The 13,445-nt window shown below is 36.6% G+C and overlaps 3 protein-coding genes across 8 annotated transcripts; 2 read left to right on the forward strand and 1 right to left on the reverse strand.

The window, feature by feature from the left end:
* Window positions 1-85: 85 nt before the first annotated feature.
* On the reverse strand, window positions 86-6,689 carry LOC149654652 (transport and Golgi organization 2 homolog). Its single transcript, XM_089846241.1, has 7 exons — window positions 6,548-6,689; window positions 2,954-3,079; window positions 2,098-2,212; window positions 1,308-1,381; window positions 1,069-1,225; window positions 906-1,013; window positions 86-778 (listed from the first exon to the last, which is right to left on the reverse strand). Exons 1-7 carry the CDS (start codon window positions 6,687-6,689, stop codon window positions 622-624), a joined length of 879 nt encoding a protein of 292 aa, XP_089702367.1. The 3' UTR covers window positions 86-621.
* Window positions 6,690-7,609: 920 nt separating this feature from the next.
* Window positions 7,610-10,857, forward strand: LOC149654653 (sialin-like). Of its 6 annotated transcripts, none has more exons than XM_089846219.1 (13): window positions 7,610-7,746; window positions 7,800-7,875; window positions 8,066-8,143; window positions 8,246-8,302; window positions 8,396-8,481; window positions 8,541-8,798; window positions 8,858-9,041; window positions 9,201-9,331; window positions 9,504-9,653; window positions 9,717-9,849; window positions 10,047-10,202; window positions 10,270-10,355; window positions 10,428-10,857. In XM_089846219.1, exons 2-13 carry the CDS (start codon window positions 7,851-7,853, stop codon window positions 10,626-10,628), a joined length of 1,545 nt encoding a protein of 514 aa, XP_089702345.1. In that variant the 5' UTR covers window positions 7,610-7,746; window positions 7,800-7,850; the 3' UTR covers window positions 10,629-10,857. The 6 variants fall into 6 exon arrangements, with proteins under 6 accessions (XP_089702345.1, XP_089702346.1, XP_089702342.1 ...); XM_089846220.1 differs by having other exon boundaries at window positions 8,249-8,302; window positions 10,428-10,856; XM_089846216.1 differs by having other exon boundaries at window positions 8,246-8,481; window positions 10,428-10,854.
* Window positions 10,858-11,067: 210 nt separating this feature from the next.
* On the forward strand, window positions 11,068-13,390 carry LOC149654654 (sialin-like). The gene is made up of 10 exons (XM_089845286.1): window positions 11,068-11,137; window positions 11,303-11,547; window positions 11,664-11,921; window positions 11,976-12,159; window positions 12,228-12,358; window positions 12,438-12,587; window positions 12,651-12,783; window positions 12,892-13,047; window positions 13,114-13,199; window positions 13,262-13,390. The coding sequence occupies exons 1-10, from the start codon at window positions 11,068-11,070 to the stop codon at window positions 13,388-13,390; spliced, it is 1,542 nt and encodes a 513-aa protein (XP_089701412.1).
* Window positions 13,391-13,445: the final 55 nt, after the last annotated feature.

Raw genomic sequence — 13,445 nt, forward strand, 5'->3', positions numbered from 1 at the left:
GGAACGATTAATATTCTCCACCAATCACAAACGTCCACTTTATTGGCGGGAAATTTTAAAAGTGACAGTAACACGCAAATTGATATATTTTTTTAAATCAAATTTAATTTCAAGGTAACAAAAATATACAAAACTATTTATAACTGAAAAAAAAATCTAAAATACAGAGTCATCAGCCTTGCTTATGGAAAAAATTGCGCATTCAACTATCTTATCCTCATTGTTAGAAGTTAGGCTTAGCATGGAGTTGGTAACAATGGGTTTATGACAATCTAACAATGTGCTAAGCCTAATTTCCAAATTATTTTCTATAAGCAAGCCTGAGTTACAGAACTAACTCAAATATTTCTGTACGTTAAGCCTTGGTTAAGCTGCGAGGGACTTTTTTAAATGAAAATACACTCAAAAGATTCCTCATAGTACCAACTCAAACTGTTTCTTCGTTGGTTAATAAGACTTGTCGAGGACTTAACAAAACAGGCTAAAATCCGTAGATTTATCACAGCTTCTAGTATTTAAATATATTAATTATATTAAGGGTCTGTGATAGTGTTCGTTTATCTCTTTCAGTTCGTCAATATTAAAATATTTTAAAATTCTTAAATTATAGGTCAGTTTGCCTCACAAACGAGATTGGATTTGTGAAGGTCTATCTTGTATTGTAAATTGATGACGGTTACTTTCCCATTGGTCACTGGTAGGATTAACCGGTTCCTTCATTGTTTTCTCAACAAAGTCAACTTTGCCATTAGCATCCACCAAAATCAAACTATGAGTTCTAAATAACACGGAAAACGTATTATAAATTTAAATAGGCTTAACTGAAAAGTCCTACGAACTCTTGGCGCGATCCAATTTTATTAATGTAGCCTTTCTGGTTCCCACAAATTTTATTTCGACCTTACCTGCTGCCAAAATCATCTTCAATATTTACAAATACCGAGCTAAGTCCCCGGCGGTAGTCATCTGGCCAACCATCGGCGTCATTTTGAAGTTGAGGATCGGGATAGTACCTGAACCAGCCAGAGTTAATTCTTCAATTTCCTCTATCCTGAAACTTTCTCTTACTCCTTTTTATCCATTAGAAATTCAAAAAGATCCTCAATCAATTGTTCCTTTCTTCTGACCGACCTACTCTTGGCTACAATCTGCGCAAAACGACGTTTGGACGCCTTGACCTTCATCCAAGGCTTAGTCGGTGAACAGTTACCAAAAGCGTGGACACCTGAATCAGGAAACATTTTCGGGAAAAATTTATAGAATTCAACTTTTCTTTCCTTATTATTTCTCGTCCTTGAGTTACTTACCTGGTTTCAAAATGGTCGGCATTTCATCCTCGACATTGGAATAATGAGAAGCTCGAACTTGACCTATACTGGGACTTTAAAATTGCAAAAGTGCATAAAGAATTTTTAATAAAGCTCATAAATAAATACAGAAATTATCATAAGCATATGGGGTTGAAAGGATATTTGCTACGAGCACGAATTCTTTATGAAGAATGTAGAGGGAAAATATGGTAGACCCACACTTATACATTATAGGGTTATCTATATCTATATAAATCAAAGTCCTGACTGATAATCAACGCCCAGCCCAAACCGCTTGCCCTAGAAGGCTGAAAATTTGCAGGAACGTTACTCATAAGTAGTAGGCGCGTACTAAGAAAGATTTTTCCAATCCGCCGCCATCTTAAAAAATGGCGACCAGAAATGTAAAAAATCTTTTCTATGCAACAGAGTCCGCGCGTTTCAAACGATTTCGCAAATATTTAGTACACTGGTTTCCCTTGACCTATAGGCGGGTTGAATGGTCTTTCGGGTTCGATTTGTTGCCATCTTTTAAAATGGCAGCCAAAAACTTAAAAACCTTCTTTATAGAATAATGTCCGCGTGAAAAATAATAAAAAATGTCCCGACGGGCTGACGGGCAACGCCGAGTGCCCTCGCTCCTAGGGTGCTACAAAAATATCAGTCACCAGTAAAATCTACCCATTATTTATATCATTTTGAAGGAAGTTCTTATTACACGCGAGCGACGCCGCGGGTAACAGCTAGTGACAATATATACACTTAATTTTTGTGGTGGCAACGTTACCTGACTTCTAAGGTGACTAATAAAAAGGCACTGTAGTCATCGGCACCTCTTTTCAAATTCTTAAGGAAACTAGGTCCGTCAAAGTTGCTTTCCAGGAAATCAACAGCTAGGAATCCTGACAAAAAGGTACGCGTTCATAGTGAACAAACTGGTAACAAGGTAAAAAGTCAATAGGAACTATAACATAAGTAACTGTCGCTTCTTCCCACGTACGGAATATTTAAACAGTAGCGCGGGTTATTCACCCTAAACTATTGAAAAAGCACCCAACACCCTTTTTCTAAGCCTATAACGTCTTTAATAACAAAGAAAAAGTAGAACCGCAATCTAAAATTACTAAGAACCAAAGGCAAATAGTAATAAGAGAAAGTAACTGTAATACGGCATTGCCCAGTATATGTTTACGATGATCTCCGAGTATTGCATTCAATACACGAGTGCCCCCCCCCCAGTATACTGCGGAAGGGGGGGGGAAAAAAGTCTTTTTCCGTAGCTCAGAGGCAATGAGTGAGAGGCTCGCTTCCGCACTTTCTGATAATTCTATTTGCCTTTGGTTTTAGGCAATACACATCTTCAGGTTGCGTTTCTACTTTAAGGCGTAGACTAAAAATTACTAAGTCGTAAGTAAGTTATAGGATTCAGTAGCTTGAAGTTTTGTTCCTGTATTAAATTAGCGCAAATTTTACATCTTATTGAAAGTCGCTATTGCGAATTAGAGAGGGCTCAAACAGGGAGATTGCAGAGACAAAGGCTAGCAGTTCAGTTTGAATCAGTACTTGACCAAATTGTCTCACGACAACACTGGACTGAAGTTAAACTAATTATTAGTTACATAATTCAAATTAAAAACAATTACCTCTTGTTCGATGTCCAACTCCGTAACAATTGATAGGTTTCATAACATTAAGAAGCGAGGCAATTTTGCCTTCAGTGCTCATACCTAACCAGGTGCCCCCCGCTGTTTCAGTTTCAGCGTCTGTGCCTAAAAATAAACAAACATATTTAAGATCATACACATCATTTTACAAAAATATTCCTTGCAAAGGTTAAGTTAGGGTCACTGATTTCAATAAAATTCAAACGAAACCTTTGAGCAATGTTTGTAAATAGTACGCAAATGCGATTCTAACATATTTACATATTTTACATACTATTATTAATTATTAGAAAATAAAAATTATAACAATTTAACTTCCATAACAATTAATCAAAATTGTACAATGCAATTTTTCTTCAATAAAAAAATTATATAAATATATATATATAGTATATAGGGCAAATATATAGAGAGCTATATATGGTTCCTAAAAACCACCACCGCGTTAAAAAAACTCATCATACTCTTTGAGCCGCTTAGTTTGCCCTAAAATTCAAAATTGAAAATTATAAAAAACCGGTTTTTTGGTTTTTCAATTTAGTCCGCCACTTGAAGACTATAGTACTTTTTAAAGTTTTTCACTTTCGATTAAATAGACTTGATTTCCCACCCCCGCGGCTTTAAGACACTCTCGACTATACAAGACCCAAATCGAGATACAGGAAGTGAAAAATTTCTATTTCCCATTGTTTACTTTTAAGGCTTTTGAAACACTTTTTCTCTCATACCGAATTTTTTTTTTTTTTTCAAAGCTTCGGAATACCGAAATAAAGAGACTTACAACTTGTCGGAATCGGGGTCAATTTGTCAGTCAAAAATTATTTGATAAATTTATAAGAAGTGAAAGCCAATGTTTGAAAGATTTAAGACTTTGAAAGGGTCACTTGTACTTGTTTCTAGGCTAAAAAAGCTCCTTGAAAATTATCTTCTATTGTACTTTCAAAAATTCAAGGGACCTTCTTAATCCTCAACACAAATTTCGTGTAATTTTTCGCGAAATTACTGTCAAATTATCTTTATTAGCTATCTTGTAATAATTAAGTCCCCATCCCAATCTTACAAGAAATTTTAATTTGGTTAGTGACGTCAGAGATTGGTGGGAACTAGATAACTTATTGGAAATGGACAATGAGTCATGGGATAAAAATAGAGTCCGGTGTGTTGATCACCATCATTTCTTAAGACCAAGACGGAACATTCATGGGTATGTTTACGGAGAGCAAAGACGTAAACAATAAAGGACTTTGTTGAAGGACCGGTAACTTTGAAGTCCTTTCTAACGTCTTTGCATCCACATACCGTTGATCCTTTCAATGTTCCGCCTTAACCCTTAAATCAAGACAGAGGCCGAAGTGCTAGCCCCTTTCGAAAAGGTTCTATTGTCAGTAACGTAATCTAATACTTTCCTTGTAATGTAATCGAGGAACTTGACCTTGATATAACAGTTGATTTAAAAACCCGCCGTATGAGGAAAGGTTATAGTAAAAATCGCCATAACGGCTGGTTTCACCGTCAACTGACGAGGAAGTAAAGTGAAAGTCATTACCGTTCCCAAAAACCCATTTTAAATTTAAAAAACAATTAGGGAGTGACAATAAACTCCCAGCCCATGCCACTCAAACCTTATAACCCATAAACAACTAAGTCTAGTTTATTAAAATTTACTAGTTTAAATGAAACCAAAGTTAATGTATGTTTATAATCAACCCCAATTTATGCCCTAATATAAATTTAAACCCATTTTTTAAACTACGCATAAAACCCTCAAGAATTGCATGTTTACAATAGCCTACTGACTTCCGGATTCAAATAAATCGAAAATCTCTTATAATAAACCGCCCCCCCCCCTGAATTACAGCACTTGTATTATACAATTGTTACGTAATATGACTAACATTTCTCGTAGCATAAAAAAAAACCATGGTCTAAATATAACCATTAAAAAAATATAATAATAATAATAAATTTTGATATATCTCTAGCTTGTGGTAATGCTTTATTTTAGGCGTGTTTTTTTAAATGTAATCATAGTATTTTTCTTTAGTATTTTATCGTTTATATTTATAAATCTTTTATAAATCATAATATTAGAAGTAATATTGTAACCAAAAGTATACCGGCAAAATATTTTATACTAGGAATTAGTTGTTGTTGAGGTGTCTAACATTATCACAAATGCGTATGAGATTCCGTGTAAATGTTGGACCCCTCGAAAGTACAAAACAACTGAGCAAGAAAAAAATATATAAAAACAAATAAAAACAACTTTCATTGATAATAAAATGCATTAAAATCTCTTTGGGAAAGAAGAGACAACAACAGATAAATATTTTATATAGTTGGGTAAAGTTTGCACCTTCAGAACAAATTTTAAAATGGCGAGAATAATGTAAATTTATATTCTTTTAAATTTGTCACAGGATTTAACACTAAAATAAATTTACGCAGAACTCTTTGCGCCTACACAACCTTTCAGAAATTGCTGTAGTCAGAGATAATATAGCAATAAGAGTAGAAAGCTTTAGTTTGAAAAGATTCGCCCCTTTCCCAGCTTTCGATTTCTACTAAACCCTTACAGGGCCCTCGGACCCCAGGTTGGGTCGAGAATCGAAATGCTTTTTTATAGAATTAACAAGAGGTTTTAGTGACGGCAATGGAGAGTTTAACACTCGCTTGTTTGTATAAAGCTTTAAAACTGAAGTTTCAAAAAATGATTCCGGATTAAAGTTCAAACTTCTTAACTGGGAATTTTTTAGCATAACTCTTTCAATATTAGCTTGGACTTTGGATAAAATTTTAAGTTTATTTGACAAATTATAAGTGATTAAGGTTCGATGGAAACTAAGCCTAAATTTCAACTTTTTCAAACTAGGCTTAAAGCCCTAAGCCTTTGCGTAATATTAATTGTATTGTTAGCTTTACTAAAGTATGGGTAACGAAGTGAAAATTAAACAAATTTATGCCTAATTATCTACTTATGTTTGTACTGAAACAATAATAATAAATATTTGCTAAATTTTCCGTTAAAATCGAACAAAACAAATTAATACGTGGGAAAGTGTAAATACACATTTTGATAATTTGCCTCGATAGTGTTCAAATGTAAATTACTCCCATACATAATGAAAATAGAAAAACAATCCAAAATCTCTATTAGCTTAAAATATCGTTAACAGATAGCAAACGATATCAATTAAAAATAATTTTCTAATCAATTTTGTTTTCGATTTCATTGATTTCGGATTTATTTTTAAGAAATAACACGAAGCTCATTAGATTTAAAATTATATATCTTGTACTAACTAATTAAAGCAAGTAATCCACCTGTGCCAAGGCTTAACGTGGTAATTTTATCTGAAGCAGACTACGCATCATTATGAAGACATCTTTATCAGTTAAAAATATCAAGTTAAGCCTTGTCTCACGTATCGGGAATAAGGTGGATTAATACAATATATAAAGCTGCCTAAATACCACCATGTTTATTATCTCTAATTTATGTTTCAAGCCAATAATTGCAATTTAAATTATAACAAAAATAATAAATTAAGATTTAATAAAAAAAAAACTTACCTCCAATACAATTCGGTTTCTTGTCCCAAAAATGACACTGTCGCGTTGGTCTTTTATAAAATTCATCTCGAATATTTGCTAAAATTAATAGATAACCATCCGGTGCTGGATTAGGATTTAACAGAAAAAACAGCATACACATCTCGACACCAAATGTTAATTAGTCAAACTAAAATTTCGTTTTCTCTGTTTTTTTTTCTCCTTAGTTTCACTTTCTGTCGTAAATATTCTGGGACTTTTCTTTGAAAAATTACGGAAATATTCAAAAAAAGGCCTACACCCTTCTCAAGAAGCTTAAAATTTTGGGGTTACTGAGAATACCCCAAAGATAATAATGGTGTCGAACTTAAGTTCACTAATTACTTTAAGAGAGACAAACAAATATAGCGTGAAAGATAAATTTCTCGTTGAGATATAGGGGCATAGATAGATGTTATCTGTGTAAAATTTAATCAAAATTTAAAGACTTTTGAAAGCATTCATAGATATTTATACAACTTCATATGAATTTATTTTTTCTTTTTATTATTTATAAAAACACAAAAGCACGTGTTCCACGGTTACCATTATGATTGCCTCAAATATATATATATGCTAATATTAGGTTGGTATTAGTGACGTAACAAGCCTTAATAACCAATAAGACGTCTTGAAAGTTATTTCCACCTCTCTTGAGCGTAAAACTTTAAAGAGATACTTAAACTTTCAAGATAGGGAGGGCCGCCTCTGCGATAGCTAGTTTTGATTTGTAAAAAACGTTTAATGTAAGTAAGGATTCCTTTAGATTTTCCAGAGGTGTTGAGTGCTTTATACGTAATTCTTTTTGGGGGGTTCTTCTAGAAAGTCTCCCCTCCCCCCGTTTAAAATCAAACTAGCAGCGTGTTAAACTTATTATTAATAACTTCGTTGTTTCGAGGGAACCACTTTGTGATTTGTCAGGATTGTAGTAGGATTTTGAGATGAAAAAAAAAGTGAAAGTTGTTCGGTTATTGTTACGAGATTTTGACCCTCCCCTCTTTTGATTATGGAGTTGCGTTCACATAACTCTAAATTAAAGTAGAGATGCAAGGTAACATTTACAATGGCGTTTATAGATTTTTACCACGAAAGAAGAGAAGTGAGTTGAACAGTAATTCAAAAGATGCGGTACAACAGTACGAGTATTTCTCGCCCACAAAAAAAGCCTACATAATGTTCAAGTAGATGTTTTCGAAATATTAGATTTTTCTCGTGAATGAAAAAACCATTTTAGTTTAGTTTGGACAAGAAACAGAATGACGCCACGGAACAAGGGTATTGACCTATGACACAACACCTATCAAAGGATGGTAAGAGCATTTACCCGGTAATTGCGCTCACAATTACAAAACCCCATTGTAAAGTTGGTACAAGTATTCATCCGCGACTTGCACTCTAAAAACCAAACGTTTGGATTCTAAATCCAATACGTGTACGCTTATGTAATTGTGTTTGTCAGTTGTTTTCAAGACTACAAACTAACACGAAATTTTGTTTTAGTTACAATGAATAACGCCACTGTCTTCAGAAGCTACGGCACTATTATCCCGGTCTTGGACCACACTGACACCACAATAGGTTGGTACTTAAGGCATTTTGTATCGATGTTGAGGCGTGGGTGGAATTAAAGGATCCCGCAAGTCGCTGCTGGGTGTAAAATTACATTTCATTTTGGGTTAGTAGAAGATGATGAACAAGTTCCGGTCTATAATAAGCGATGGTGTTCCGTTAGATTTGGTATCCTGATCTTGATATTTCTCGGGCAAATATACATGTTAGCTCTTCGAGTAAACATATCTATTACCATATTGGAAATGGTCAACACCACAGAGGTGCGCGGTAATAAAACATCGGGTGGGGAATGTGCTTTGGACAAAATCCCTCCACCGAACATTTCCATGAACGAAGTCTTCGAGGTAAGTCCCTATTTTCTACATGTCGGTAGTAACTTTGAGAAGCATTGTTTCTATTGTAGATAGTTCAAGAGGATTACGATGGTCCTCCGACGTTTAATTGGAACGCCAACGACCAAAACTTGGTCTTAGGCGCTTTCTACTACTTATATGTCGTTACTAACATCTTCGGTGGGCGATTGGCTGAAACACGGGGTGCCAAGTGGGCATACGGTGTAGGTATCTTTGGTACGTCTGTTTTGACTCTGTTGACGCCAATAGCCGCGTATCATTCCTTGGAAACAATGGTCGCGGTACGGGTTCTACAAGGCGCATTTGAGGTACATCGACTAGTATTTAAACTAAAACGAAAACAAGCTAATCTTTCAATTTATCACAGGGCCTCAGCTATCCAGTCCCAAGCACAATAATAAGCCGATGGATTCCTGTTAACGAACGAAGTTTCTCAGTATCTTTTGTCATGTCCGGGTTACGTCTTGGACCTTGCGTCGCCTTCCCAATCGCGGGTGCCATTTCGCAGTCCTTCAAGATTGGGGGATGGCCAACTACCTTCTACTTCTTCGGTTAGAATGCCAAAGAGGGTAAAAAGCTGAAGTGTATACCGCTGATGTGAAGAGTTACCCTCAACTTCCGGTTCACTTTTCTTTCTCTATCCTCGTATTGATTGGAAAATATAACGAACAGGATGCAACGCAAAATCGTAAAGTTTTTATTCTCAACAGGAACTCTTGGGGTTATCTGGTTGCTATTTTTTCTGGTTCTCTTCTACGAAACCCCCGAGGAACATCCTCGCGTATCGCCACAGGAGCTGCGGTATATTTTGGATAACATGGGCGAAGAAAAGGCGCATAAAGTAAAAGGAACCTTTGTTTTTGGCGTTCAGAGGGATGCATACCATTGAAAGAATAACAGGGAAACAGAAAGGGGTCCTTACTAAAATCTACAATCGTACATAAAACCGACTATCGATAGCTTGTTCATTTATAAAATAAAAAAAACTGATTTCGTTTTTCTTCAAAACGCAGAACACTAAGGCTCCATGGCGGAAGATTCTAACTTCACTTCCGGTTTGCGTTGTAGCAATCACGTATTTCTGCAACGATTGGGGAATGTTTACTCTCTTAACCTATCTTCCAACTTATATGTCAAACGTTTTGCAGTTCGATATCCAAAAGGTCCTAACTCGGAAGAAACTTTTGGCAAATTTCGAAATTTCATAACGTTATTTGCTTTAACAGAGTGGTTTTCTGATGTCACTGCCATATCTGGCGCAAGTAGTTAGTGGTTGCTTTAGCGGTTTGTTCGCTGACTACCTTGTTACGGAGAGTACAGTCAGTAGAACAAGTATTAGAAAATTGTTCACGATCTGCGGTAAGGTTCAAGTTTCAGCTAAATGGTTCTTCTTCGGGAGTGGGGGGGGGGGTTGCAAAAACAGGTAACTTATAAAGAACAAGAAGATGAAGGTCATTCTTGCAGAGGAGTTGCGTGACATCAAAATAGCCTACCTTTCAGTCAACTTTTAGTTTTCAGGCTATAACAATTAACAAAATTAGCTGTGAAATTCATAGGTATGGTCCTTCCCGCTATCGGCATACTGGGATCGATTTTAGCAGGCTGTAATTCTACAATTACCGTGTTATTTTTCGTTTTGGCTGTTGGTCTGAATGGAATCGTTGCGCCTGGTTATAAAGTGGCCATGATAGACATGGCCCCAGATTACGCTGGTAATTAATTAGCTTAAACGAGATAGATATTTGATAGTTAAGCCTAATTACTTTGATGACCCGCAAGGTTCCATTTTGGGAATGACTAATGCCTTTGCAAGTTTGCCAGGATTTATAACTCCAGCTGTCGTTGGAGCGTTTACTATACACGGAGTAATTACTTGACATAATTACAACAAACCTAGCTCTTTATGATTGACCAATATTATTTCCGAATTTCATTAGGACACATTAGCAAACTGGCACAAAGTATTTTGGGTAACTATTGCCCTGTATCTGTTTGGATCTTTGACCTATCTAATTGGAGGGACGGCCAAACTTCAACCATGGGGTATTACTACGCACGAGCTCGAGCCGCAGCACCGGCTAGTGGTGAACGGGCCGAATTCGAGCCCAGCCGAGCCGATTCAGCGACGGCTTGATTAATTAACGACCGACCTTATATTCAGTCGATTCAACAGTTATCGAACCACTATAGCTCGCGAGCTCACATTTTTATGCACTATAACGTTTTGTTGTAATTTTACACGTTCCATTAAAAGTTATATTTACCAAATATCGTATTTACCATGGTCTAAAGTTAGCCTGCTTATGGTGTCCGAGTTCAACAGTGTCCAATTTAATCAAATATTTTGTCCAAAGTTAGACTCATACTCATTTGCGCTAAATTTCATTCGACATGAAGCGTATCAGAAGAACTGATTTTCCTTTTCACTCTCCCTTTGTGCACATTACCCAGGAATTAAACAGTACTGGTTTTTCGCTCATAAAATCAAACCTACGCCATTAAAATATTCATAACGTTCATGTAGAATAAAACAAATTCAAATATGAATGAATAAACCATTTGATCTTCATTAGACAAATGGATACCAACATAGTCCTCGCAAACTACGGTACTGTCACGGAAAAGAATCAGAATGATGTCAAAAAAGGTTGGTTTTATTGCATTTTCTAGATAGGTCTTGAGGGTAAGCTGGAATTAAGGATGCCCACAAGTGGCTTACTGGGTGTGAAATAGTTTTAGCCACAAGTGTGTACGCGAGCGACTTGCGGAAATACTTGAAAATTCATTTATATTTCATTCTATTTTGGGTTAGAAGGTGTTGAACCACTTCCGGCGTACAATAGTCGATTGTGTTCGGTTAGATTTGGTATCATGGTACTGGTTTTTCTCGGGCAAATCTACACTTTCGCCCTTCGAGTTAACATATCTGTAGCTATTTTGGAAATGGTCAACAATACGGCGGTCCCTGGTACTAAACCAACGGGTGGTGAATGTGCTTTGAACATAATCCTTCCTTCGAACAGTTCCACAAATAAAACCTTTGAAGTAAGTGATCAATGAGTGTCCTTTGGTCACTAAGCTCATCCGCAAGTAAATAAACCTCCAATTTATTTACTTGCTTCTTTAGAGTTACAATTTCTTAGCAACATTGATAAGTATTGTTTCATTGGTAGATGGTCCAAGCGAACTACGATGGTCCACCAAGGTTTAATTGGAACACCCGCGATCAAAACTTAGTCTTGGGTGCTTTCTACTACGGATACGTCGTAACCAACCTCCTTGGTGGTGGGTTGGCTGAAACATTGGGAGCCAAATGGGCCTATGGTGTGGGTCTCTTTGGTACAGCTGTTTTTACTCTGTTAATGCCAATCGCCGCGTATCATTCTTTGGGTGCAATGATCGCGGTTCGGGTTCTACAGGGAGCGTTTGAGGTACATTGACTAGATCCAAATTAAATGTAAGTAACCTATCAACTTCCGTCACAGGGTCTCAGCTATCCAGCCCCAAACACCATAATAAGCCGATGGATTCCAGTTAACGAACGAAGTTTCTCAGTATCTTTTGTCATGTCCGGGTTACGTCTCGGACCTTGCCTCGCCTTCCCAATCGCGGGTGCTATTTCGCAGTACTTCAAGATTGGGGGATGGCCTACTGCCTTCTACTTCTTCGGTTAGTAAGGCGAACCTTTGAAGCTCGCGGACAATTGCATAACCTGATGTGTTTTTGGTTCTCAACAGGAACTCTTGGGGCCGTTTGGTTTCTACTTTTTATGGTTCTCTTCTACGAAACCCCGGAGGAACATCCACGCATATCGAAATCGGAGTTGCAGTTCATTTTGAAGAACATGGGTGAAGAAAAGGCCCAAAAAGTACACGGAATCTTATTTTTCGTGTCTATAACAAAAAATATTGTTCATAAAACTGATTTACATTTTATTCAAAACGCAGAACCCTAAGGCTCCATGGCGAAAGATTTTAACTTCACTTCCGGTTTGGGCTTTAGCAATCACGGATTTCTGTAACGATTGGGGAATGCTTACACTTTTAACCTATCTACGGACGTATATGGCAAACATTATGCATTTTGATAACCAACAGGTCGGAACCAAATGTGTTACCAATGGCGCGAAAATAAAATAATTTCACAATGTTATTTTGCAGAGTGGTTTGTTTATGCCACTATCATATTTGGTACAAGTATTTATCAGTTGGTTCAGCGGTTTGTTCGCCGACTACCTTGTGACCAAGAACACCATCAGTAGAACCAACATTCGGAAATGGTTCACGACATTAGGTAAGATTCGACTTTCAGTTTCATAAAAGGGAGGTAACAGCTCAGTTCTTGTTCAGTAACATACCTGCTAGTTCCCAGGTTATAAAAATTAAGAGTCAAATCTTCTAGGCATGGCTCTTCCCGCTATTGCTCTACTGGGATCAACTTTGGTGGGTTGCGACGCCACAGTTAATGTGGTGTTTTTCGTACTGGCTGTTGGACTGAATGGAATCCACACTCCTGGTTATAAAGTGGCAATAATAGACATGGCTCCAAATTACGCTGGTAATTAATTAGCATACAGAAGATCGATTTTTGATAGACAAGCCTAATTACTTTGATGACTCGAAGGTTCCATTTTGGGATTGGTTAAGGCCTTTGCAAGTTTATCAGGATTCATTACTCCTGCTGTGGTTGGAGCATTTACTACAAACGGAGTAATTACTCGGAAATAATTACAGATCTCTTTCTGTACTAATTAATGTTTTGCGTTCTTTAGGACACATTAGCAAACTGGCATAAAGTATTTTGGGTATCAATAGCCATGTATCTGTTTGGATCTTTGACATATCTTATTGGAGGGACGGCAAAATTGCAACCATGGGGCGTCGAGAAACAATTACATTAAATAATCAAGATAACTACTTGAAATTGATGGCAAAAGGTTTTTGGTAAATTATGTA

Source organism: Phalangium opilio, unplaced genomic scaffold (assembly GCF_054372755.1).
Source record: "Phalangium opilio isolate 3A_F unplaced genomic scaffold, DU_Popi_V2 ptg000079l_1, whole genome shotgun sequence".
Taxonomy (NCBI): Eukaryota; Metazoa; Arthropoda; class Arachnida; order Opiliones; family Phalangiidae; genus Phalangium; species Phalangium opilio.